This window comes from Ahaetulla prasina, chromosome 4 (assembly GCF_028640845.1).
Source record: "Ahaetulla prasina isolate Xishuangbanna chromosome 4, ASM2864084v1, whole genome shotgun sequence".
In the NCBI taxonomy this organism is placed as follows: domain Eukaryota; kingdom Metazoa; phylum Chordata; class Lepidosauria; order Squamata; family Colubridae; genus Ahaetulla; species Ahaetulla prasina.
The window spans coordinates 121,489,555-121,515,219 of NC_080542.1; the positions used below are offsets into that span (position 1 = coordinate 121,489,555).

Consider the following 25,665-nt stretch of genomic DNA (forward strand, 5'->3'; position numbering starts at 1 on the left):
CCATTACAATGGCAGACAAAATCAAGCAAGCATCATAGAGGCTGACATTCAGCTCTCCTGCAGAAAAGACGTTAGTCTTTTAAAAGATGTTAGTCTTTCTTTTTTCTTAAAAAAGAAAAATTAAAATAGAGTAGATATCCCCCCAATGATAACAATCCAAAACATACATATAAATCCCAAGCTTTAAGGCTTATCAGGGTATTTACTGTGAAATAATTGTAAATGCTTCGGAGCTCTAACGTCTTGCTCATTCACCCATTCAGACTGAGAGGAGGGGAAATGTTTCCATGCCACCAAGTACTGTACTCTACCTCTCCATTTCCTAGAGTCGAGGATTTCTTTGACCTCGAAATGTTGTTCTCCTTCAGTGAGAAGGGGAACTGGAGGGGGGTTTTGTTCCGGACAAATCAAGGAGGTATATACAGGTTTCAGCAAAGTGGGAGGTGAACTGAACCCCTCTATTGGAAATTATTCATTCTGGAACACCGTATAACCGATAAATATGTTGAATGAACAGTTTAGCCAACATCTTTACTGAGGGAATCTTGGGACAGGGTACAAAGTGCACTTGTTTGGAGAAAAGTCTGTAATCACCCAGATGACTGTATTTCCATTACTTTCTGGTAGTTCAACAATAAAATCCATGGATATCTCTTTCCAAGGAGCCCTGGGTCTGGCCACATTCTGGAGTAATCCAGGTGGCTTCCCAGGTGGCCTCTTTGCTGAAGCGCATACAGGCTGCTAGTGATATATGCCTATATGTCGTTCTTTAAGACGGCCACCAGAATTGTCATTTCACTAAATGTAAGGTCTTCACGAACCCAAAATGCCCAGCAACTTTTGCATCGTGGGATTGTTGTAACACTGCCCCCCTCAGACTGGCCAGGACATACAATTTAGCCCCCACCCATGTGAGACCATTAGGAACAGTACACTAATGAACCAATCATTAGTTTTTAGTGCTTCCCTTAACTCCTCATTAACCTGGTGCGTAGGTTCAGTTCTCGTCTCGCCTGGGCTCTGGTGACCACAGGTGCCATCAGCTGCTTAGAAGGGATGACCGGGTGGATCATCTCTGGCCGTGCACTCTTCTATTGAGGCAGTCTCGAGAGGGCATCTGCCATAAAGTTCTTTCCTCCAGGGAGGTAGTGCAGAGAGAAATTAAAGTGTTGTGTCCACCAGACTTGTTTGGGTGACAACTTCTGCAGGGTTTTTAGGGCTTCTAAATTCTTATGGTCTGTCCACACCTCAAAGGGGTATTTTGCATCTTCGAGGAAAAATCTCCTTTTCCCAAATCGCCCATCTCCATTTGGTCTCGGACAATTTGCGGGAGGTGTAGGCTCAGGGTTGTAAGGACACATCAGCATTGCCTTGAATAGTATTGCCCTGACAGCCACATCACTTGCGTCAGCCTGGACAATGAAAGGAGATTCCATGTTGGGATGTTTTAGAACAGGCTCGGCAGCAAACAGCCACTTCAGTTTCTCAAAAGCAGCCTGACATTCCATGGTCCACTCGAGCAGCCTACTAGGTTTTGGCTTAGCCTCCCCCTTTGTTTTCAGAAGGTTGGTAATGGGTTATGCAATTTATGCAAACGAGGAGATAAACTGTCGATAAAAGTTCGCAAATCCCAAGAAACTCTGTAACTGCTTACACGTGCGTAGGGGCCCACTCCAGGACCGCCCAAACTTTCTTCGAATCCATTTCTATCCCCTCATTCGATATGTGGTAACCCAAATAGTCAATCTTACTTAGATGGAATTCAGATTTTGACAATTTAGCGCACAATTCAGCAGCTCTGAGTTTTTTCAGAACTGATTGCACCAGTTTCACGTATTCATGTAAATAAGTATGTTATCTAAGTAGACCAGGACCCCCTTGTAAAGATGCTCATGTAATTCCACATTAATTGCATGAACACTGCCCGGGCCCTTTGTAGTCCAAAGGGGAGCACCCTAAACTGGAAGCAACCCAGACTCGGGGGTTCTTGGAAGGTGATATCCATGGATTGTAACACACAATTATATTGTACTGTATCTTATCGTAATCATAATCATATCATACCATAGCATATCACATTAATATAGCCGTCATTATGAAAACATGACCCAAGGCATTGTTCAGGCATCAAGATTCCTATAAAAATTTTCACTGGTTTGATCCTTCAGATTCTGGATTTTTTTGATCCAAAAACAGGGAGCAGTGACCTTGTAAACCTCTAAGAAGATATTCACTATAAGTAGTAGTTTAAAGTACTCCATAAATAATGGAGTAAATCTATATGGTTGTTAAGAGTCAACAACAACTTGGTGGCACATAATCCTGGAAGACATAGAAATATTATATATTAACAATAGTTAAAACTCAAGCTTAAGTTAAAACTTTATACGTATATTAGTATGATTTCTTGGAACCATAGTTTTTATTTGGAGAAAAATGGCTTAAAATTTGACATAAACTAAAGTAGCTTAATATGGAAGTTTGCAATTAGATTAACAAAGTGGACTGATTTAGTGAGGACAGTAAAATCTTGTCAAAAATACCAGTTTCTGCAGAAACCAAGAAAAGTGCAACTTTTTTGTTTATTTTGTTCTTGGACTGCAGCAAAATCTTTCTCAGAGCCTTTTCCCTTATCTCTTTGTATTCCTGGCACAGATTATAGACAATATATTTGGGTCATTGTATTTTATTTATTTAAAAGATTTCTAAATTATATTTTATTTCCAAGGATGATATAAAACAACACTTAGATTAATGCTTTTCTCCTTTGTCATGATTCATAGAATAGCAAAAAATATCCCCACTGAAATTGCTACTATCTATAGAGCAAAACTGCTAGTACCCTGAGATGGAGTTTTCTTTGGGAACCTAATGGTGGGTTTAAAAATCTCCATGCATCATTGCGTCAGTTAAATTTGTTATGCCCATACTGATTTAATTATTTTTATGTACAAGGAATTTGAAGTTTAGAATTTTACCTCATTTTCCCTTGGATGTATTCTTAACTAATTGCTTGTGTTGTGCCTGTGAATGTGTAATATAATTACGTTAGACAGTTTCTTTAAAAAAATCGGATCTCAATGGTTTATAAATTTCCTCTCTATATCTATCTTCTGTCTACTATACTCTGTCCTAATCAATAAAGACTCTGAATAGGATACAACAGACTTATACAAAGAAAAAATAGTACAACACAGACTTTTATACAAAACTATTAAACAAAACAAATTTTAAAAAGCTCACAAAGTTGCCCTAATGCTCAGATTACCCTAAGAGCCAAACACTCGCTGAGACGGCACTTTTTAGTGTTTCATTTATGAAACACCAATAGGGTTGGGCCCTCTATACCTCCAAACGAGATATTTCATGTGGGTAAGTCTACTGAGAAAGCATTCCAACTTATCCATGCCTTATGTATTTCTCAAATGTGAAGGACCCACAACAACTCTGTGTAGTACAACCAAGTTAGGAAATGAGCTATTGTTGATGGGTGATTTTGATCCATATAAGGAGATCAGCCAATGATGGGCAAAATGTCCCCTGACCACACTTCTACCTGCTGTTCATGGAAAAGTTGAAAACAACGTCTAAGACTTGAATCAAATCCTTTCTGGGGAGCATGTCCCTCTTTAAGGACCAATGTAACTAGCTTGCCCTCCTGCCCTGTCTAATAAACACAAGCAGTTCTGTCTTTGTAGAATTTAATCAAATACAAACGATGTCTATTGAATGAGATGAATGTGAAAAGATTTTTGGGGAGGTTTTTACTGTCACAGATGTAATGATGGTATTGATATTGGTCACAGATATAATGATGGTAATGGTTTTTAAAAGACAAATTCAAGGAAGGTTAAATTATCAATAGTAATTATTTTGAATGTTGTATATTGCCTCCAAAATCAATATTAGTATATCTTAAATATTAGTTGATAAGTAATAGTAAAGAATAACAATGTATAACACAAGTGCTTTATCTTAGCCAGAAGGGGCAGGAAAAAAAATCTTTGGCCAGATTCACCAGGACTCAGGTACTCAGGCAATATGGGTGTGGATTTTAGTGGAGTGTAGTTGTAACTTACTTTTCAACACCTTACAATGTGATAATTCCAGCAAATGGAAATCTCATATTCTGCAATGCAGAAACCTCTTTCATTTCTAGCAAAAGAATATGTGCCTTTATGCTTTCTGATATCCCCCACCCCCCAAAAAAGTAAAGTCACCTTCAAATTGAGTTAAACTTCTCATTACTACATCCAGGATGGTTTTTCATCTTTCCTTAGCCTACAGCTTGATATTCTGTAGAACTTTTCCATCAAGGTACTACTCAGGTCCAGCTCTGTCTGGACAAAATTACTCAGATTCTGTTCTCTGCTGCTACTTCAACAATTTATCCAAATATACTTCTACTTTAATTCTGAAATATGACAATACAAGAGAAAGCTTTATCATATGTGATCACCTACCAATCCATAAATATTATTTGCTTGCTTAGATTTTGCTTTAATAAATAAAAGAGAAAATTAAACCAATAGAGAGTTTAAATCTTTATCTGAACTGTAGTATTCATATCATGCATCAGGGCTTTTTTATATTTCTAGATAATAGCTAGACATTGATTTGTTGCTAATCTGATGTAACCTTTTTTGTGATATTGATCATAATAGTATCCTCCTCGGAATTGCCTCAAAAGTGGCTTAGCTTGATCAGTCATTTATTTATTTCAAGTTGATAGCCAAAGTTTAAATGACCAAATTTTAAATTTAAATTTAGACCAAATGCATATCATTTTGAACCGCCAATATTAATATTATCGTTGTATTACCTACAGGAGAAATAAAGTCACTCCTCAAGATTAAATTCTGAAAAACCAAATGTTAAAGGAAAGAAGAAGCATGCTAAGGCTCCAGTTGTTAGAACACAAGCTGAGATAGAAGTAGTTCTGGTAGTTTGATGGAGCAGGATAAGTAATAGCATTTAAGAATAAGCCAAAGGCAATTGGTCTTTCAAAAGATGATAGGATGAAATTATTTCCTTTACATATACCCTTGATGAAATAAAAGCTACCAAGTAAAAGATTCAGTACAGGTGCTTGTTCATAAACATTGTTCATTCATCATGAAGCTGTAGCCTACCAGGACAGTAAGAGATTTAGATGTTAGTGACAACAGAGCTGCATAGCTGGAAACTGCAGGAGTGCATGCCCTCAGGATCCCTCTTATAAGTGCTACCAATTTGTAGTTTGAAGTATTGCAGAAGTAAATGTCCAAGTTGCTTAAGCTTATGTTGGAAATTAATGGGATTAATTGTAGAGTTGCCCCTGCCTCTGCCATTTTTGAAATGTAAATTCTGGTGTACTCATCAGAGGTTAAATTCTTGACTAAAAAAGAGTTATACACTACTCTGTTGTAGTGTCAGCTGTCCTAAAGTATGATCTGAATAAGACCTAAAACCATCAAGATTTTTACTCACTAATATTAGCTTCATATTTGATATCTGTATCGGTTGAACTCTAGACAGACCAAGAAGTCTTGGCGACTGAGATTCACACCCTCATCAGCACGTGACTAGATCACTGTAACTTGCTCTTGAATGCCTCAGGTAGAATCTGCCCCCTCTTTGTTTGCCTGCAGATAGGGGTCGTTGAGGGTTCCCTCCACACAAGAATTCAGGAGGTCTAGGCCTGAAATACAGTCCTCGTGCTTTAAAATATCTTGTCCCTTGCCCCCCCCCCGCCCTTCCAGTCATCTGCAAGTTAGTGAAAACTGTTTTGTTAGAACAAGCCATTCAGAATTTAGTAGAATTACTGATTCTGAAAGCATTTTTTTTTCTTTTCAAACTCTTTTCATTCTGTATTCTCCTGCTATTTTTATGTTTTGTTAGAAAGCCATGACTTCTTCTCAGAGATTGTTACTTACCTAAATAGATTAACAGAATGACTTGAGGGTGGACAAAAATACAATGGGAATGGAAGTAACTCCTGCTGGCTTCCATATTGTCTTTGCTTATGGGAAGCTGGTAGGGAGTGTTGAAAATCACAATCATATGACTGTAGCACTTGCAACAGTATTGTAATGACCACAACTTTGCAAATACAATTGATCTGAAAATGCTTGAAATTTCAAATTCAGGAATAAAGGTCCAGGATTTTATATACATTCTTTAAGTTACTGCATTTAAGATACCTTGATTAAAAATTGTTGTACGATGATCCACAATTTCAGGTAATTGAAGATTACAAACAGAGAAAAAGGAAAGTTTTAGTAGCAAAATAGATATGAATTGTCAGAAGTCATGATTGAGCCAAGTGGTATAAAAGAACTGAAAATAAAACAGATGCAACTAATGATGGCTTAAAACTGTCTTATGACTGAGAACAAACCAAATATTATATTACACTGAAAGAACTTGCTGCCAGAGCATGTTTATGCTAAACATGGGCAGCAACTAGTAAAAAAAAATACTTGAGGACTTACAGGTGAAGCCAAGCATCAAAAGCTATTAGCAATCCAAAAACAAGATATTTTTTTGCCCATCAAGGGCAAATTTCCCCTTAAAATGACAATATATCTAGTATTCACAGATTTTGCTATTGCCTGTGTGTATATGTACTGTATGATTTAAACATTTCCATTAATTAAACTGGGTTGATGTGATTTGTGTGTCCTATCTTGCTTTTGAGGGTGTTTTCTTTCTCTTTGCAGCTGTGTCTCCAAATATTGCAGATCTGAGGAATTTAGAAGTACTCAATTTTTTCAACAATCAGATTGAAGAGCTGCCAACTCAGATCAGCAGTCTTCAGAAGCTGAAACACTTAAATCTTGGGTAAGTAGCAGTTGTGGTCAGTTGTTTTAACTTTGCTTAACTGCCTTTCCCAATCTAATGCTTCTGGGAATTCTGAGAAGTATAATCTCAACAATTTAGAAGGTACCAGACTAAAAGAAGATTCTTTATAAAATATAGTTGAATAAAATTATTCACTAGTTAGTTGTTTTGAAAAATATTTACCAAATATTCATGGCCTGAAGAGACACAGTAGCTCAGTGGCTAAGACGCTGAGCTTGTCAATCGAAAGGTTGGCAGTTCAATGGTTCAAATCCCAGTGCTGGGTAATGGGGTGAGCTCCCATTACTTGTCCTAGCTTCTGCCAACCTAGCAGTTCAAAAGCACGTAAAAAATGCAAGTAGAAAAATAGGGGCCACCTTTGGTGTGAAGCTAACCACATTCCATATGCCTTTGGCTTTTAGTCATGCCGGCCACATGACCACAGAAACATTTTCAGACAGTGCTGGCTCTTCGGCTTTGAAATGGAGATGAGCACCATCCCCTAGAGTCGGGAACGACTAGCACATATGTGCAAGGGGAACCTTTAACTTTACCTTTTTATTCATGGTCTAGCAATTCTATTTGCTATTTTCTTTCAAATAGCACAGCATTCAACCTTTTGTATCAATATTGTAAATACTGTAGACACCTTATAGTTTCTCAGAATGGAAATTAGATAGAAATTACGTATTTCCAACTCTGAGTAAGCATGAGAAAAAGATTCACTTTGCTTGTGTTAGGTATAGACTGAAGTAGAGTTGGCTTTGACAGATGTAAGGATACTATTACAATACCCTGTTAAACTAAAGCACAGTTCCTTAACCACTTCAATTTCCTGATCTTGTGAAGAGCTGACATCCATCTTGAAAGTCTATCAAAGCCACTTACGATTTTGGTTTTTTTAAAAGGATGCCCATTTATTAATCTGACTTTTTTAAATAATTCTTCCTGCCTTTTGGTATTTTTGTATTTGATCAGGGTTTTTTATTATAGTATTGTTAACTTCTCATTTGGGATTGTGCCAGGTATTATTGAAAAGACACTCCATATCTATTTTAAAATACAGTAATACTGATACAGACTACATATACCATGTAAAATGTCACTATCTCTTATGTATCTACAATCTACATTCTACATTCATTTTTAGGATGAACAGGCTCAACACCTTGCCCCGAGGATTTGGCTCTTTACCAGCTCTGGAAGTTCTTGATTTGACTTACAATAATTTAAATGAAAAGTCCCTGCCTGGAAACTTCTTCTATCTAAGTAAGAAATAGTATTTTTTTTAAAAAAATAAAACTTTAAATCATCTTGAAAAGTTGCTTTGCTTTCTCCAACTGATTTATTTGAGATAGACTGTGTTCTAAAAAGAATGTTTGAGATATATGTCTTCTCCTGTGAGTCCTCTTGAATATTTCTACATAGCCTGGTGATTTGTATCCTTTGATCTATAGTCACCTGATATTTGTGGAATAAATGGACAAACAGGTGTGTTTGATAAGCTGCGCTTCAGTCATATTTCCTTGAATTTTATTCAGCATTTGTAAAATGAAATTTTGGAAATGCAGTACTCTTTGGGACCATTACAGGAGCTGCTGTTTATGTCAAGGAATGCTAGCTAGCAACCAAGTTGTGATTTACTTTCTGTTAATAACTCTTAGTTATATGTATTATAAATACCATGTTCTCAATTAGCATTTGGTATTATCAGGCAAATGCATTCACTTCAGCAAGGCTCAGTGATGCTTTCTTCTATTTTCTAGATAGGTTCATATATGTTTCTATGGAGGCAGACAGGGAAGCAGAGACACGGAGCTAGATATATAAGCATATTAAGCTTATTTTTGAAAGTGCCATTCACTAAGCATATTATTTCTGATATGGCTCTCAGTAAAATCACAGGGTTAGGATCTCAAATCTGTGACTCACGAAGAAATCACGCCACACAGAGACCAAAAGAAGCTTTTTTCTTTGAAAAACAGCAATGAAACACTATAATTTCAATTTATACTGAATTTAGAATGGAGGATTAGGGCAAGTGCTATGTCTAATCATAATCTCAAACTAGCGTCCCCTAACCAGAAATTAAGAAACACCCCAAAATTGGAAAAAAACCCTGGTTGTAACAAAGGAACAGGTAAGGAAGCCATCTCCCCCCCCTTTCCCATTATCACTATGTGGGGATAGTGACAGAATATGAAAAGACATAATATAATATAATATAATATAATATAATATAATATAATATAATTAATATAATATAATAATATAATAATATAATATAATATAATATAATATAATATAATATAATATAATATAATATAATATAATATAATATAATAAACAACAGAGTTGAAAGGGACCTTGGAGGCCTTCTAGTCCAACCCCCTGCCCATATATATATAATATAAACTTCATTGTTTAATAAAAATATTAATATAAATATATATATAATATAAATATAAATATATATAATATAAATATATATAAATATAAATATAAAAAGTTTACATAATATAAACTTCATTGTTTATATTCAAAAACTCAATTCAATTTTAAAAAATTAAAATATTTTTGCAAAACTCTATATTCAATATATGGAATATTTTGTATAGGTCTGATTATTTAAAAAATTCACACGTTGGGATAGAAATTGAATGGAACAATGTGATGCTTGAAAATGAGAAACTAAAATAAACTTTGCTCTTGCCTAATCATGAGTGGTATAATCTGCTCAGTTTTGAATATGATTATTCCTTTTCAAATGTGCTTAGGCATTTCAAATGTCTAATGTCTCATTAATGTTCCATAAAGTGTTTTCTTAGGGCATGATGACCAGAATGATTGAAATATTTCTTGAGCCATACAATTTGCTTAAGAACTAAGGGGCAATATTGCAACAATTTTGCTGACAATACTGTTCTATATTGCACATATTCTGATATAATAAAAATTGTTGTAAATAACATGTTGATGGTTAGCTAAATATTGTAATATAATAATTGTTGGCTAATTAGAGGGGAAGCAATAGGTGCCACTAGGGGGACTATATTTCCACAAGCCTCAATCAAGAAATACATCCAATTAATGAGTGTGTATTAATGAACTGAAGCAGTATTTACCAATATGTGCATTGGTATTCCCCTAAACTCAACCCACAAATTACACCCAAATAATTTTTGAGAGCTAGCTTTATTTGTTATTGTATTTTGACTCAAGAAACACAGTCAAAATGCTCTTGGAGGCTTCAATTTGCCTTCATCCTTTGACATTTCTCTCTCTTGAGGGTTCCTTCCTCATCTGGGGAAAGGAATTGTGTCCCACTGATTACTTCTGCGTATTTGAGAAATAATATCCTAGTCTATTTTTTTAAAGATGTTACAGCTTTTTGTTTCACAAACCTAACAGATGTACCGTATATACTCGAGTATAAGCCGATCCGAATATAAGCCGAGGCACCTAATTTTACCACAAAAACTGGGAAAAACTATTGACTCGAGTATAAGCCGAGGGTGGGAAATGAGGCAGCTACTGGTCAATGTAAAAAATAAAGATAGAGCCAAGTAAAATAACATGAATATTTATTTGAACAAAAAACAATAAAAGTGCAAAAGGGGGAAGGAGGATTCCCAGCTTTAGAAAATTTAGAACTACGCCACCTTTGGTATGACCTGAGCATAGCTCATAAAATTATCTGCTACAATGTACTTCCTATCAATGACTACTTCAGCTTCAACCACAACAATACACGAGAACACAATAGATTCAAACTTAAAAGTGAACCTCTCCAATCTAGATTGCAGAAAATGTGACTTCAGTAACAGAGTTGTTAATGCCTGGAATGTGCTACCTGACTCTGGTCTCTTCCCAAAATCCCCAAAGCCTTAACCAAAGACTATCTAGTATTGACCTCACCCCATTCCTAAGAGGTCTGTAAGGCGTGCATAAGAGCACCAGCGTGCCTACCGTCCCTGTCCTAATGTTCCCTTTAGTTGTATTCCTTTTATGTATTCAATTCATGCTTATATTTATATAATTATTTAATATGTATTTGACAAAATAAAATGAATGAATGAATGAATAGAATAGAATAGAATAGAATTTTTATTGGCTAAGTGTGATTGGACACACAAGGAATGAATGAATGAATGAATGAATGAGTGAGTGAGTTACTTCAACAACATTGTCTCACAGAAATTGACAATACAACTGCAAGCATGAAAATGAGTCCTCCTTTAGCTTCCAAGGGACCAGGGTGCCTCTGAAGGTCAGTGCTCTAAGCACTAAGAACCCAGCACAAATCTAAGCCTGTATGCACACCAATAGTGAAAATACCCTGCACAGTGTCTCTTGGCAGAAGGTTAATTTTCATAGACGTTGGGGTGGCTCTTTTTTTTTTTTTGGCAGGGCAATAAGGATCTCTAATATCATTAAACCCAAGTGTGAGGAAAAGACAGCAGCTAAAATGTTAAGGCCAGTTGTGTGACCTTCTCCAATACAGTTGGCCTGGCTGTTTGCCAAAACTTAAAACACCCTCCCATCCCCCTCCTGCTAAAGCTTCTTTCTTAAAACAATTGTGGTCTTTGCCTTTCATGTCGCTCAACCTTTCACCTGCCAGGTTCCTAGCCCTTCACCCTTGACCCACTGCTGTGTTTGCTTAGCATTGTGCCAATCGACTTTAGAAGTCTGTGTGTGTGTGTGTGTGTGTGAGAGAGAGAGAGAGAGAGGAGGAGGGAGTGCAAAGGGGAAGGAGGATTCCCAGCTCTAAACAAAGGGAAATCCCGGAATGCCAGCGAAAGGCGGTGCTCGCGTTCCTCCTCCCTTGCTCAAAAGCCCCAATAACCTTCACCAGCAAGGCAGACCCCACGGAAGGAAGGGGACGGGCTGACTCACGAGCATCTGGCTGAAGAGCAGCTGCTCCAGGTCGCCCAGCACGGTGAAGCACGGAGGAGAAGAAAGAATGAAAGAAGGAGGAACGGCCCTCCTTTCTCTCTCTCTCTCTTCCAGCGCCACGGAACAGAAGGGGACTAGGGCGCACACACGCCCAGCTTCTGAAGCACGGAGGAGAAGAAAGAATGAAAGAAGGGAGGAACGGCCCTCCTTTCTCTCTCTCTCTCTCTTCCAACGGAAAACGCTCTTTCGCTTGCGGGGAGAGGAGGGAGGGAGGGAGGAGGTTGGCTTGCTTATTCAACCCTTCCCGGCTAGCCATCCAGCCCTTCCCAGGAGAAGGCGAGGAGTTTTGGGCGGCGACCTTTTGCTAAGCGGCAGCTGCTGCCCCAACACCACCAGTTGGGGCGGAGCCGGTGAGCTGCAGTAACTCCCGCCAGGCTATGCATTGGCGGGGAAGCCCTGGCGGTGCAGTCCTTCTCGGCTGAGGGAGGAGGTTTCCCCTCTTCTCTCTCCGTTGCGCCTGAACATCTGCCTAGCAACAATGACGACACGGGAGAACCTTTTTCTACTGGTTGAGCTTGGCCAATCGCCGGCTTGCTCTGAGTTGCTGCATTGTTTGTTCACCGGGCGTCTCAATTTACCAGAAAGCGGAGCGAGTTTGAGGTCGCGGGCGGGATGGCGCTGCGCTCTGCGCCGCGCGAGCCACCCAAGGCCAGAAGAAAGGTCATTCCGCCGGAGTAATGGGCGAAGGCTCCTTCCGGAGAGGAAGGAGCCTTCGCTCCATTACTCGATGGAATGACCTTTTCTTCTGGCCTTGGGTGGCTCGCGGCGGCGCAGAGCGCAGCGCCATCCCGCCCGCGACCTCAAACTGCCCGCTTGGTAAATTGAGACGCCCGGTGAACAAACAATGCAGCAACTCAGAGCAAGCCGCGACCAAGCTCAACCAGTAGAAAAAGGTTCTCCCGTCGTCATTGTTGCTAGGCAGATGTTCAGGCGCAACGGGAGAGAGAAGAGGGGGAAACCTCCTCCCTCAGCCGAGAAGGACTGCACCGCCAGGCTTCCCGCCACCGCCACAGAGCGAGCCCGACTCCTCCTGCCCGAATCGCGCGTGCGAGTGCTGATGGGGAGCTGCCGAGTCCGGCCTGAGCTTGGCGGCTGCTGGAGGGCGAGCCCGGGGAGGCTGAGGAGGGGGGGGCGGCGGCGGGGTTGCAGCCCAGCCGGGCTCGCACAGCATGGGTAAGGCGGGAGAGGAAGGAGCCTTCGCTCCATTACTCCGATGGAATGACCTTTTCTTCTGGCCTTTGGGGTGGCTCTCGCGGCGGCGAGCTCGCGCGGTCGGGGAAACCCTCCCTCCCTCAGCCGAGAAGGCTGGCGGGTCCCCTGCCCCGCCCTCTCACTGCACCACCAGGGCTTCCCCGCGCCCATGCACAGTCCGCCAAGTTTGCGCCGTCCGCCCACCAGACACGGGAATGGGGGCCGGCCTGGGGGCGACAAATCCCGCGAGACCTCGGCGGGCCCGCTCCCCGTCCCTCCCATGGGAGTCCGTTCGGTACCCCCTCCTGTGCGGGGTTCCCGAAGACGTAGACTCGAGTATAAGCCGAGGGGACGTTTTTCAGCACAAAAAACGTGCTGAAAAACTCGGCTTATACTCGAGTATATACGGTATACAAAATAACCTTTTTAGGGAGATCATGGATGTTAATTTGAATAACGGTTAATAATAAACTTGGATAGTTTCTGTCTTGACAAGTTAGTATTGCAGTGGTGTGCTACAACCTGCCAGAGAGCAATGTAGTATAATTTGTTAATTATGTTGGCCCTTTTGGATATAGATGTTTTCCTGAGCAGAGCAATAGTACATAAGCCAGTAAATCTAAGTTTGACCTGCTTGTTATTATTGTGAGCCTTGGGTATGTCAAACGCTTTTCACCAAGTCAGGGTTATTAATCAAACCTGACACATTTTCATTGATCAGGTCTCAAATGGTCGGGTTGTATGCCACCCTGTTTATATATTGCTGTTTAATTTGCAGCCACCCTGCGTGCACTCTATCTAAGTGACAACGATTTTGAAACCCTGCCATCAGATATTGGGAAGCTCACAAAGTTGCAGATAGTAAGTAATTTATCTAAATTCTTGGGGGGGGGGAATCAATTTATTTTTGCAGTCCTAGTTTGAGTAGAATAAAATCAATTTGCAAGAAGTCATGGGAGTTTGTAGGAGTTAGCATCAACACCTGTATTGTCTATTTTTAATCAAAAAGTACTTATGCATACATCGGGAGAATGGGTGGAGTGAAGTAGCAAAAAGGAAAAGAGCTAGTTGTGTTTCTGACAAGTCTTGATCTACTTCTTTTCAGCTGAGAATTCATGTAAGCTTTGTCATGTAATACACTTAATCTCCTTACTAAATTGACCTATTTTCTAGTATTATATATACATTGAATCATAATTTAAGCAGTCTGGATTTATGCTACATGATAAACCACATATTCAATTCAACCGCAGTTGAGTCTAACTAAGCTTAGCATGTTGTACATATACAGTATCTCCTGTTTGAGTGTATTTTGTACAGGCAGATTGTTTGTGTCTCTGATTAACTCTTTAACTGTTTTCCTTTTTGTAAAGCTTAGCTTTAGGGATAATGACTTGATATCACTCCCAAAAGAAATTGGAGAACTCACACAACTTAAAGAACTTCATATCCAAGGAAACCGTCTTACAGTATTGCCTCCAGAACTAGGTAAGTTTGGTACTTTGTTGTCTAAATAGCCAAAGAATTCTGGAAAACGTATAATTTTGGATAGCTTTTATATTTTAAACCAATTATTGCTGCTGCTTATCTTGTTCTTTCCTCTGGTTTTATTAAATTCAGAGTGGGTATTCAGCAATAAAGTTTAATAAAAATTGTTGCAAGTTGGGCAGTTGGAGGGAGAGCCCAAGTTGGGAAGAAAAAGGATATAAGGTGAGTCATTACATGACCAGACCCAATTTTACGATAAAAAATCCAGCTTCCCAATGGAGGTTTTTTGTTAGAAATTGACCAAAAAAAAAAAAGGTTGCAAATCACGATCACGTAGAACATTGCAGCTGGTTATAATGTGAACTGGTTGCCAAGCACCCAAATTTTAAACATGTGACTGTGAAAATGAGCAATAGTTGTAAAAGTACAGATTGTAAAACACTTTTTCCAAGGCCATCATAATTTTGAACCATTGTTAAACAAATAATCACAAGTTAAGGATTATCTATATTAGAATTAGAGTTACGTCAATTGGCATAAAAAATGATTAGGAAGAATCATTTGTATCTTGCATTTATGGTGTTCCTCTCCATTTTTCTTTAAGCACATGGGTCATTTTTCAGGTTTTTGTGTGAACCTCCAAAAAGATACTGCTAATTTAAGAGTTATATCAATGACACTCTGTTTAATGATACAGTTCACTGGAGCAACAGCATCTTTTTTCAGGCTGACCAGGAACTGAAAAAAAGATATATGTGATTTAATAAATATCAAAGAGATGCTGTCTTCCCAGTCATTTTCTATTTGTGAAGTAGATGGTATTGTACCTTGGAATATTAGAACATGCATTTTCCCCTTTTTTCAACCGACTAATCTCTCACAGTCATTTAGAATTGGCTAAAACTGGATTTACACTTACAATAAGTTTTGTTACATCATGAATCAAAGGTAAATCTTAAATCAGTTATTTTTGTTTTGAATTCTGAATATGTTATGTATTATTGACCTAGGCAGGCATTAAGATTTAAACTATGGTGTTTGTTTCTCAATATGATGTAATAAACTAATGAATAATGGATGAAATAGAAGAGCCTTCTAAGGGATGGCTCCCCCCAATGGAATATCAACCTATGGAAATAAGACCGCCCCCCACTTGGACACTCTTTCAAAAGGCTTTGAAGACATGGGTTTCCCAGTGAGTCTGAAGGCATCAGAATGATATGGAGTCCATCACGTACTTGGTTCGACTGTTTTCACCAGGGATATGTGGATTTTGTAGTTGGCATTTTTATTTCTGTAAGCTGCCTGGAGTCACCATGGGCATGTTGGACAGCCATATAAGATTTATTAAATAAATAAATAACAAATTGCTGAACTATCCATCCATTTTAACTAACTTTTCTAGAGCTGAAATTGAAGTTCAGTACACTTGGTAGACCTTAGGCTACCTTGGACATAGTTTTTTGAAACATAGTTTTGAAAAATCATGATACATAAAGCTTTTCAGAGCTTCAGAGAAGTAGTTCAGCATGATAAAATCTTGGTCAAAATGCCCTTGGTAGTACTGCTTCAACTTCAACTAATAAGGTACAGCCTTACAGTTTTGATCAAGACGCTGAAAGGGGTTTCTATGCATGCACGGCAAAGCAGCCAAATGAATTGAATTGGACCACTTCAGTGCTTATATTTGATGCATCAGAAGAGCAATGTGATTTTCTGAGTCCAAGTAAATTAGACTGCTGTCATAGTTTGAACTGAATCAGTGCCTTCGGGTGGAGCTGCTTTATATAGCCTTTTAAAATAAGCCCTCATATGTAAACATTGAAGTTGGTATTGAAGTATCCAGGATTTTAAAGTTGTGTACTGAAGTTGAAAACATCTAATGATTTACTGCAACTAAAATATTGCAACCAGTTACATGAAATGCCATGAAGCACTAAATGTATGAAATGTGTGTATATGTATGTGTGTGTCTATATTTGTTTGTGTACACATACATATACATACACTCATGTATATACACACATATGCACATTAATTGTTTAAGAATTGGAGTATTGTTTTAGAAGAAAATGAAGAGGGAGGTAGAGCTGAAACAATCAGATACAGTTGTCAAAATCAAAGTGCATTGCTTTGGCTTGCCTGTGTGCAATGCTATTAAAAAATTTCAGCAAAATGCATAGTAGCCCTAAGTAAGGGACTCATTAATGGTTAGAAAATGGTGCAAAGTCATCAGAAAAAACACAGCCATCGATGAAATAATGAAAGGAAGCTGCACTGCTGTAACGAATTTTGTGGATGTGCAAAAATAATCATGTTATCTAAAAACTGATGAGTGTAGGTTTTATTATTGCATGCCTTCCTTGTTTTATATATAGAAACAAATGATTTAACAAAATGTCAAGAGGAGGAAAAGGAAGAATAAAACAAAGAAAGTAAGTTATTTTGGGTAACAAGGGTGGAGAGAGGAAGCTGCTTTTTGTTCAGCTTTTGCATTGCAAAATATTATACTGCATTTATTATGTGGCTGTGATATATTAGGATTTCTAGAGTCTGGAAACTAAATCATTTAAGATGGATAACTTAAACAGTGTCTGTCATTTGGCACTGATGATTCTTCCTTAACATAAAATCGGCCCCGGTGTCCATCATCACGAAAGAAACGACTAAACTCCTGTAACAAGATTCTGTAACAGCATCTTGTTTGCCTCGTAGTTTAGTGGTGTGAAGAAAAGTACAGGGAATTCATTTCATCCTCATGTTAAGAAGTCAGGACCATCCATAAGGTTTGCTTTGAGGGGAATGCTAGTCATGACACTCTTTGCATGTCAGTTTACTAATTTTATGAATTGAGAAATGCTTGACAAAAGGGAAAACTATGTTCACAAGGAAGAATAGGTGTACCAGAGTAATTTCTAACCTAGATTTAAGCAGATTTGCTAATATCAGTTGAGACCAGCATTTGTTGGAAATACTTTGAATGTGGGATTATTTAGACTTCTTCTTCTTCTTCTTTTTTTTTTTTTTTTGCCTCTCTCTCCCAACACATTGGATATAGTATTTTCTTCTCAAGTCCCAGTGAAGCTTGATGTCCATCTTGCTCTTATGAGAAATTCATCCCTGTCAGAAGGACTTGCATATCAATACATCCTCAGCGGATTCTGTCATGTCTAAAGCCTTTCTTCTTTTCTTTAGGAAACAAAGCACGTGGTGTCAGAGTAATAAAAGCTAAGCTTTTAAAGCATATAGCAAAGCTGAAGAAAATCATAGTTGGCTATAACTGAACAGTTCATTCTGTTCAGTGGTGTTATCCCATGATTAGCCTTTAATAAAATTGGATCTGGAAGTATTTATATCTAAATAGGAAAATAAAATTAATTTCATTCTTTATGGTATTGAAGGAGAATATATCCTTTCTGCTAAAGTAAAAGGAGCACTTGAATTTAAGTTTCTGTCATCTGTGACAGAAAAGTATAATAATATGGGAGGATATTTAAAGGACACACACTTGATCTTAGCCAAAAGGCTGAGGACAAAGAAACAGAATAAAGAATGGGCAATCAAGAGAAAAGTGTTAATGGAATAATAGAATATGTCCTATGGAAGAACCCAAATATTGGAATATTTTAAAAATATTTGAATGAAGAACTCTTATTTTAAACATGTTACTTCTTTTAAAACCTGGCTCAAATAGTATGTTTTTTTTCTCTCGAGACGGGTTTTTTAGAAGAAAAAAATAATTTGTTTTCTGCTGGTGCTAGAGGCAGATTTGAATTAACTAGAATGTAAATATTAACATTATGATAACCTTTGCCTGTATGATTCAGTGTTGGACTTAGAATGGGGAAACCCTCTCCATTACTGAGTTAGTTTCAGCTACAGAGTTGTTGTGGTGGAAAATATACAGAAGGGAATGCTGAATATGTTTTGAGCATCTGGAAAAAGGGCAGGATACTTAAGGAATAAATAAAATTAGAATGATTAATTCACATATCTAAATTATAGAATGGAATTAGGGTTTTGTTTTCAAGTTTTTCAGTGCTTTTCAAGTGATTTGAATTTTTTCCATACACATTTTAAATTGTTTTATAGTCAGCTGATGTTCAATGCATGCTTCCCTCTTCGTATTTAAAATCTGGTAATGTACGAATAAAATGTCAGACAGTTTTCTTGATTTTTGGAAAAATCTGCTCTAATTTTTAGCATTATCTTTAATTTTTTACTAATGTAAATGGTTGAGATATATAATTCTGGTGCTACACTAAGGAAATAAATGTCTAAATATTCATCTTGAATGTGATTGAGTGGGTTAACAACCCAAATTCATACTTTTAATTCTCCAGCAGGGCGTGACCAGCAGCCAGGCATGGGAGTGACTCGCTCTGTATCCAATGGGATCGAGTCTGCTAGTTGAAAAGCACCTCCTCCTCCTGGTGCCTTCCAGCTTTCAGACTCGATCTGACTGGGACAGACGCAATTTTCTGAGCTGCTTCCCTTTCGGTTTCTACAGAAAGCAAAGTAAGAAATTTAGTTCTTATTAGGAGGGCGATTTAGCCCTATTCTATTATTTCCACGGCTGCTGGTATTGGGGTTGAGGCTCCCTTTGCAGGTTGAGCGCTCCCCCCCCCCAGCGAGAAGGGCGATTCAGCCCGATACCGCTGGGGACAGTTAAGAAGCTGCTGGATATAGAGCGGGGAGGCTGAAGAGGATTTATTACGCCTCCCCGTGGCTGGCAGATTCTGCAGCTGCAGATTTAAAGGCACAGCCGCAGATTTAAAGGCACAGCCGCAGATTTAAAGGCATTCTTCGGGCGCTCCCGGGTTCTTCCCGATCGTCCTGGCCTCGCCAGAAAAGGCTTTAGGCCAGCCAGCCAGCCCCTGCCTGAGCTCTGGGGTGTTTTTAAGGAGCGTTTTGCAGATTGCCCCAGCCTGATCAAGGCCTTTGCTGGGCCTCTTTTGCAGTCATCGGATCCTTGTGGGCGCTCCCGATCGTGCTGGTGACCCTGCAGAGCCTCTTCTCCGTTCTTCGGCTGGCTCTTCTGCTGCCTTTTAAGGCCTTCAGTGTGTGAGTACTATTCCCCTTCTCAGCCACCCCCGGTTCTGTAGTAACCACGTGGCAAAGGGATCAATTACTGGGTATGCCCTAGGAATATATAGGGATTGGGACCTCTTCCCTCACTGTATTTTAATTTATCCTAGATTTGTGATTGATATAGGCCTTGCCTTGGGCGTCTAGAGGCTTACAGCCATCTCATCCAGGCCTTGGCCACGTGTATTTAGAGGCCACGTGTATTTAGAGGCCTAAACCAACGGTCACAGCCTTCCAAGATGGCCACCATTCCCTCAACCTGGCCTAGTAAGAGAAAGCAACATCAAACTAGCCCAATACCAGGGCCTAGTTCTTCTAGTTCTCAGGCCCCTTTGAGATCAGAGGCACTACAATCCTCTATTTCCAAGCCCCAAAAGGCAATTTCCAAGACTTCTGAAAAGAAAGCCCTGCAACGCCAAAAGGCTATGGATCGGGCTATTGCAAGGGCAGTGAGGGAATCCTCTGATCTTATACAGGAACAACAGTCCACCACTCCACCAGTCCTCTATGCAGGCTTCTGGGGTTCCGGTGAGTTCTTTATCACCGGATGGTTCTGTGGCCTCATCCCAGCCACAACCTTCCACTGATTTATTCTGTCCAACTCCATATCAGAGGTGGAAGTTTTACCTGGAGCCCCTCCATTACAGGATTCAGCAACAGTGTCTTCCAGGGCCAATATTCCCAAGGGGCCAGTAAGCCATCAGGAACCTGGTCCAGTGCCTAACGACCCTGCAGCTATAGCAGATATGATCGCAGCTGCTGTTCAGAGGGGCATTACTGCCTCCAGGCAGACACAAACCCATTCATGGGTCTCAGATTATGCAGCATCCCAGACTAGTCATGATTTGGTGCATGACTACACCACAACTCAAGCTGAAGATTTCCAAGTTCATTCACCATCTCAGGCTTCACTAGTGGATGAAGGGGACCTCAGGGATCAGAACCTCTCTGAGGATGAGGATTTGGTCCCAGACCAACCCTCCTTTGTGGGTCTCTTTAATCCACAACTATTTCGGTCCTTGTTACACAAGGCCAAGGTTACCACCCGGCTGGGGGTGACCCATACTGCCCCAGACCCTACCTCAGGGACCACAGATCCACCCTTGGACTTGTTTTCCGTTCCTGTGATTGAGTCAGAAGAGGTGCCTGCCCCCAAACTTTTTGTGGAGGTCGTGGATAGACAATGGACCACTCCTATAGCTGGTCCTAATCCCAATGCCTTGGACCGCCGCTTGTATAATTTGGATCCTAACTTCCTTAAATTATTGCAGATCCCCACAGTTGATGCCCCAGTTGTTGCATTAGCAGGACCATCTGTGGTAACAGGACCTCCAGAGGAAACCCTTCTCCCGGAAGACAAGCGTGCCGAGCAAACCCTAGTTAAAAGTCATCAGGTCACCAAGTCACCAGGTCCACCCCAGGTCACCCCAATGAAGTTGTTGAAGTGCTGTCCCGATGTTTGGAAGCCGTACGGGTCTGGATGGGGAGAAACAGGCTCAAGCTCAATCCCTCCAAGACGGAGTGGCTGTGGATGCCGGCATCTCGATTCAGTCAGCTGCAGCTGCAGCTGACTGTTGGAAAGCAGTTATTGGCCCCAAAGGATAGGGTGCGCAACTTAGGTGTCCTCCTGGATGAGCGGCTGTCGTTTGAAGATCATTTGACGGCCGTCTCCAGGGGGGCCTTCCACCAGGTCCGCCTGGTTCGGCAGTTGCGCCCCTTCCTTGATCGGGATGCCTTGTGCACAGTCACTCATGCACTCGTTACCTCTCGCTTGGATTATTGTAATGCTCTCTACATGGGGCTCCCCTTGAGGTGCACTCGAAGGCTTCAGCTAGTCCAGAATGCAGCTGCGCGGGTGATAGAGGGAGTGTCGCGTACCTCCCATGTAACACCTCTCCTGCGCAGACTGCACTGGCTCCCTGTGGCTTTTTGGGTGCACTTTAAGGTTTTGGTTATGACCTTTAAAGCGTTCCATGGCTTAGGGCCTGGGTACTTACGGGACCGCCTACTGTTACCATATGCCTCCCACCGACCCGTACGCTCTCACAGAGAGGGACTTCTCAGGGTGCCGTCCGCCAAGCAATGTCGGCTGGTGGCCCCCAGGGGAAGGTCCTTCTCTGTGGGGGCTCCCACACTCTGGAACGAGCTTCCCCCGGGTTTACGCCAAATACCTGACCTTCGGACCTTTCGCCGCGAACTGAAGACACATCTTTTTATTCGCGCAGGGCTGGGTTAACTTTTATGGATTTTATAGTTATTATTAATTTTAAATGGGGTTTTAGTTTTTATATATTTTTAAATTTTTAGGCAAACTATAATAAGTTTTTTAATTTACATTTTATATATAGTGTCTTGTTTGTTTTTATTTGCCTGTACACCGCCCTGAGTCCTTCGGGAGAAGGGCGGTATAAAAATCAAATAAATGAAATGAAATGAATGAAATCAGGCAGCAGCCTGGGCCGTTAGGGCCTCTTCCTCTGCCTCTTTCTTTAATCGGGCTGCCCTCCTGTGGTTAAAGCAGTTGCGTGACCATTTACCAGTCACGGACACTCAGTCTCATCAGGACCTAAACAAGATTATAGCTGCCATCAAATACTCAGCCGATGCTACCCTAAACGCTTCTCGATTTGCTGCTAAATCGATTGGCTCCACTGTTTCTTCACACCGCCTTCTTTGGCTCAGACGCTGGCAAACTGATGCCAAAAACAAATGGCAATTGGCCTCAGCCCCCTATTCGGGAACCTCACTGTTTGGAGCGGCCTTGGATCCCTTGCTTGTAGAGACCAAGGACAAATGCAAGATCCTTCCAAGCATGTCCCGTTGTTCAGACTCCAGACCTGCCCCCTATTTTCGTCCCTTCAGAATGGCTGATTCTAACTTTGGAACTTCCAGAACTCAACGGTCCTTCTCCCCCAGACAGGGTAGACAGGATAGACAGGGAGGTCAGGTTCAGAGGGGTTCCTTCAAGCGGCCCTTTCGGGGGGGGAGAGGTCGCCCATTCAGACGCTTACGTTGACTGCTTGCCCATCCCTCCCATTGGGGGCAGACTGGCGCTCTTCGCCAGCCAATGGGAGGACTCCACCATGGACTCTTGGGTCAGGGAGACGATCAGGTCGGGTCTCTCCCTGGAATTCCTCTCCGTCCCTCCGAGTCACTTCGTCAGGTGCCCGCTATCTCGCGACCCGACGAAACGGTTTCTCGTGGCATCGGCCATCAAACACTTCTCTCTATTCAGGCCATCCAACTGGTGCCACGAGACCAGCATGGTCAGGGTTTTTATTCCCGACTGTTCATAGTCCCAAAGTCCTCGGGGGGATGGAGAGCAATCCTCGACCTCAAGGCTCTGAACCACCACATAGTTTACAGGCAGTTCAAGATGCAGTCACTTCAGTCCATCTTGGAGAGCATCAGGGAGGGAGACTTCCTCATGTCAGTGGACCTGACGGAAGCATACTTACACGTCCCTATTCTTCCGGCTCACAGACGATTCCTCCGCTTCTGCCACGGGGGTCTTCATTACCAATATTGCGCCCTCCCATTCGGGCTCTCCTCCACTCCCAGGGTCTTCTCAAAACTGATGGCCTCTCTCCTGGCTCATCTCCGGGCAATCCCAATAAGAATCCAGGCTTATCTGGACGATCTCCTCATCCAATCCCGGACAGATTCTGGCAGCAGCGGATTTGTCCACAACACTGCAGGTTCTTGAAGCCCACGGCTTCTCAATCAATAGAGCCAAAAGTCACCTACATCCCACGAATCGAATCCAACACTTAGGGGCCATCATAGATACAATCGAGGGCCGAGTTTATCTGTCACAGGAGCGTCACTCCAACTTACAGAATCTAGTCATGGGCGTGATCAAAAGACATCTAATTCCCTTAAAGATCCTTTCCCAACTCTTGGGGAAACTAGTCTCCTGCATCGGCATTGTACCTTGGGCACGTCTCCACTGCAGGATATTGCAGTGGTTTCTTCTCCCGTATCAAAAAGCACACACGGCTACGTCACCAATACTTGTCCAACTTCCAGAGCAGGTCAGGCATTCCCTTCTATGGTGGATCTCCCCAGCCCTGTCAAAAGGCAGAGAGTTCAGGGAACCCCAACGCCTAGTCTTGACAACAGACGCCAGTCTTCACGGCTGGGGCGCCCATCTGGGATCGAACATGGCTCAGGGTCAGTGGTCCCCAAGGGACCTGACCCACAACATAAACTGGTTAGAACTAAGGGCCATTCATCTAGCTCTACTATCATTCCGGGACATCGTTCTAAATCAGGACATTCTCATTCTAATGGACAATGTGGCCGCAAAGGCTCATGTGAACCGCCTAGGGGGAACCCACTCTCAGCCTCTGTTGCAGGAGGCAGTACAACTGGGCCTCTGGGCGGAGGCTCACCTGAGGTCCATACGGGCCTCTCATATATCAGGGGTGGTGAATACACAAGCCGACTGGCTCAGCAAAGTCTCAGTCGACCACGGGGAGTGGCAGCTGAATCCGGACCTGTTCCTCGAGATCACACGCCGCTTCGGGAGCCCGCTGGTGATCTCTTTGCCACTCGAGACAATCGTCAACTGGATCGGTTCTTCTCCAGGTACCCAGTCCCAGGGGCGGAGGGCATAGACGCTTTGCGCAGCCCTTGCCCCCCCCGGCCTTCTTTATGCCTTCCCTCCCATTTCGATAATCCCCAAGGTTATCGGGAAGATGCTAAGGGAACAGGCGGAACTCATCTTGCTGGCTCTACACTGGCCGCGGCGCCCGTGGTTTGCGGACCTGGTGGCTCTCTCAGTGGCTCCCCCCTGGAAACTTCCTCAGGTCAGGTTGTCACTCAGTCAAGGACATCTGACCCATCCGGACCCTCAGTGGTTCAAGCTGACCGCTTGGCGCTTGAGCGGAGCCTCCTGAGGAAAAGACACTTACCTGCCAACGTCGTCAACACCATCCAGGCGTCCCGTCGTGGTTCCACCATTCGCATCTACGGATCGACCTGGCGCACCTTCTGCACCTGGTGTTCAGCCAAGAACATAGACCCTACAACCGCCTCTAAGGTCACTATCCTGATATTCCTTCAACACGGATTGGAACAAGGACTGGCAGCGAACACGCTTCGACGACAGGTAGCTGCTCTCTCTTCTATTTTGACTTGCGGTGCAAAACGCTCCCTAGCCCACCGGCCCCTCATTCGCCAATTTCTGAGGGGAGCAACTAACCTTTGCCCTCCAGTAGTCCACAGGTACCCATCTTGGGACCTCACGAGGGTTCTGTCATCCCTCACCAAGAGCCCCTTCGAACCTCTGAGGGAGTGTGGCTTACAACATTTATCGTACAAGGTGGCCTTCCTAGTTGCCATCACTTCTGCTCGCAGAATATCTGAGCTTGCTGCCCTTTCCACCAGGGCGGATCTTTGCGTGTTCCACTCAGATAGAGTGGTCCTAAGGCTAGACTCCACCTTCCTGCCAAAGGTTAACTCACTGTTCCATAGATCACAAGAGTTAATTCTTCCCAACTTTTCTCCAGATCCGGTACACCGGCTGGAATGGTCCTGGCATACCCTAGATGTCCGGAGAGCCCTCCGAATTTATATTAAATGAGCCGCCTCTCTCAGGAAGACGGAGGCTCTCTTCGTGTCCTTTCAACCATCCACCATCGGTCTCAAGGTGTCTTCATCTACCATCGGTAGATGGCTTAGGGCGTGCATTGCCAGGGCATACCAGATTAAGGGAATTCCTATTCCAGGTCGCATTACCGCTCATTCAACAAGAAGTGTGGCTACCTCGGCTGCCTGGGCTACTCAGGCTCCATTAGAGGAAATCTGCAGAGCAGCCACATGGTCATCCCCAAATCCCTTCATACGCCATTACAAGCTCGATTCTTATGCATCTGCGGACGCGGCGTTCGGTCGCAGAGTTCTCCAGAGGATCCTAGAGGGGGGTTCAAACCCGGACCGGGCGGTTCCCTCCCGATAGGACTTAGCTTTGGTATGTCCCATGCCTGGCTGCTGGTCCCGCCCTGCTGGAGAATGGATATTGGTCCTACCTGAATGTCCTTTCTCAGTTGGCGGGACCAGTAACCAGCCCCACCCTGGGCGCCCAGTTCCTGTATTCTAGAGGGACACAGGGACACT

The 25,665-nt window shown here is 42.0% G+C and overlaps 2 protein-coding genes across 3 annotated transcripts in view; both read left to right on the plus strand.

Annotated features, from left to right (window-relative positions):
- RSU1 (Ras suppressor protein 1) overlaps nt 1-25,665 on the plus strand; it is a 100,540-nt gene that overhangs the window by 20,091 nt on the left and 54,784 nt on the right. For both annotated transcript variants that reach the window (XM_058181699.1, XM_058181700.1), the window contains 4 exons: nt 6,702-6,822; nt 7,973-8,091; nt 13,748-13,830; nt 14,343-14,457. In XM_058181699.1, the coding sequence (XP_058037682.1) occupies nt 6,702-6,822; nt 7,973-8,091; nt 13,748-13,830; nt 14,343-14,457 (438 nt within the window). The remainder of the gene's footprint in view (nt 1-6,701; nt 6,823-7,972; nt 8,092-13,747; nt 13,831-14,342; nt 14,458-25,665) is intronic.
- LOC131197525 (uncharacterized) lies at nt 18,554-22,763 on the plus strand. The gene is made up of 2 exons (XM_058181698.1): nt 18,554-20,939; nt 21,992-22,763. Exons 1-2 carry the CDS (start codon nt 20,292-20,294, stop codon nt 22,559-22,561), a joined length of 1,218 nt encoding a protein of 405 aa, XP_058037681.1. The 5' UTR covers nt 18,554-20,291; the 3' UTR covers nt 22,562-22,763.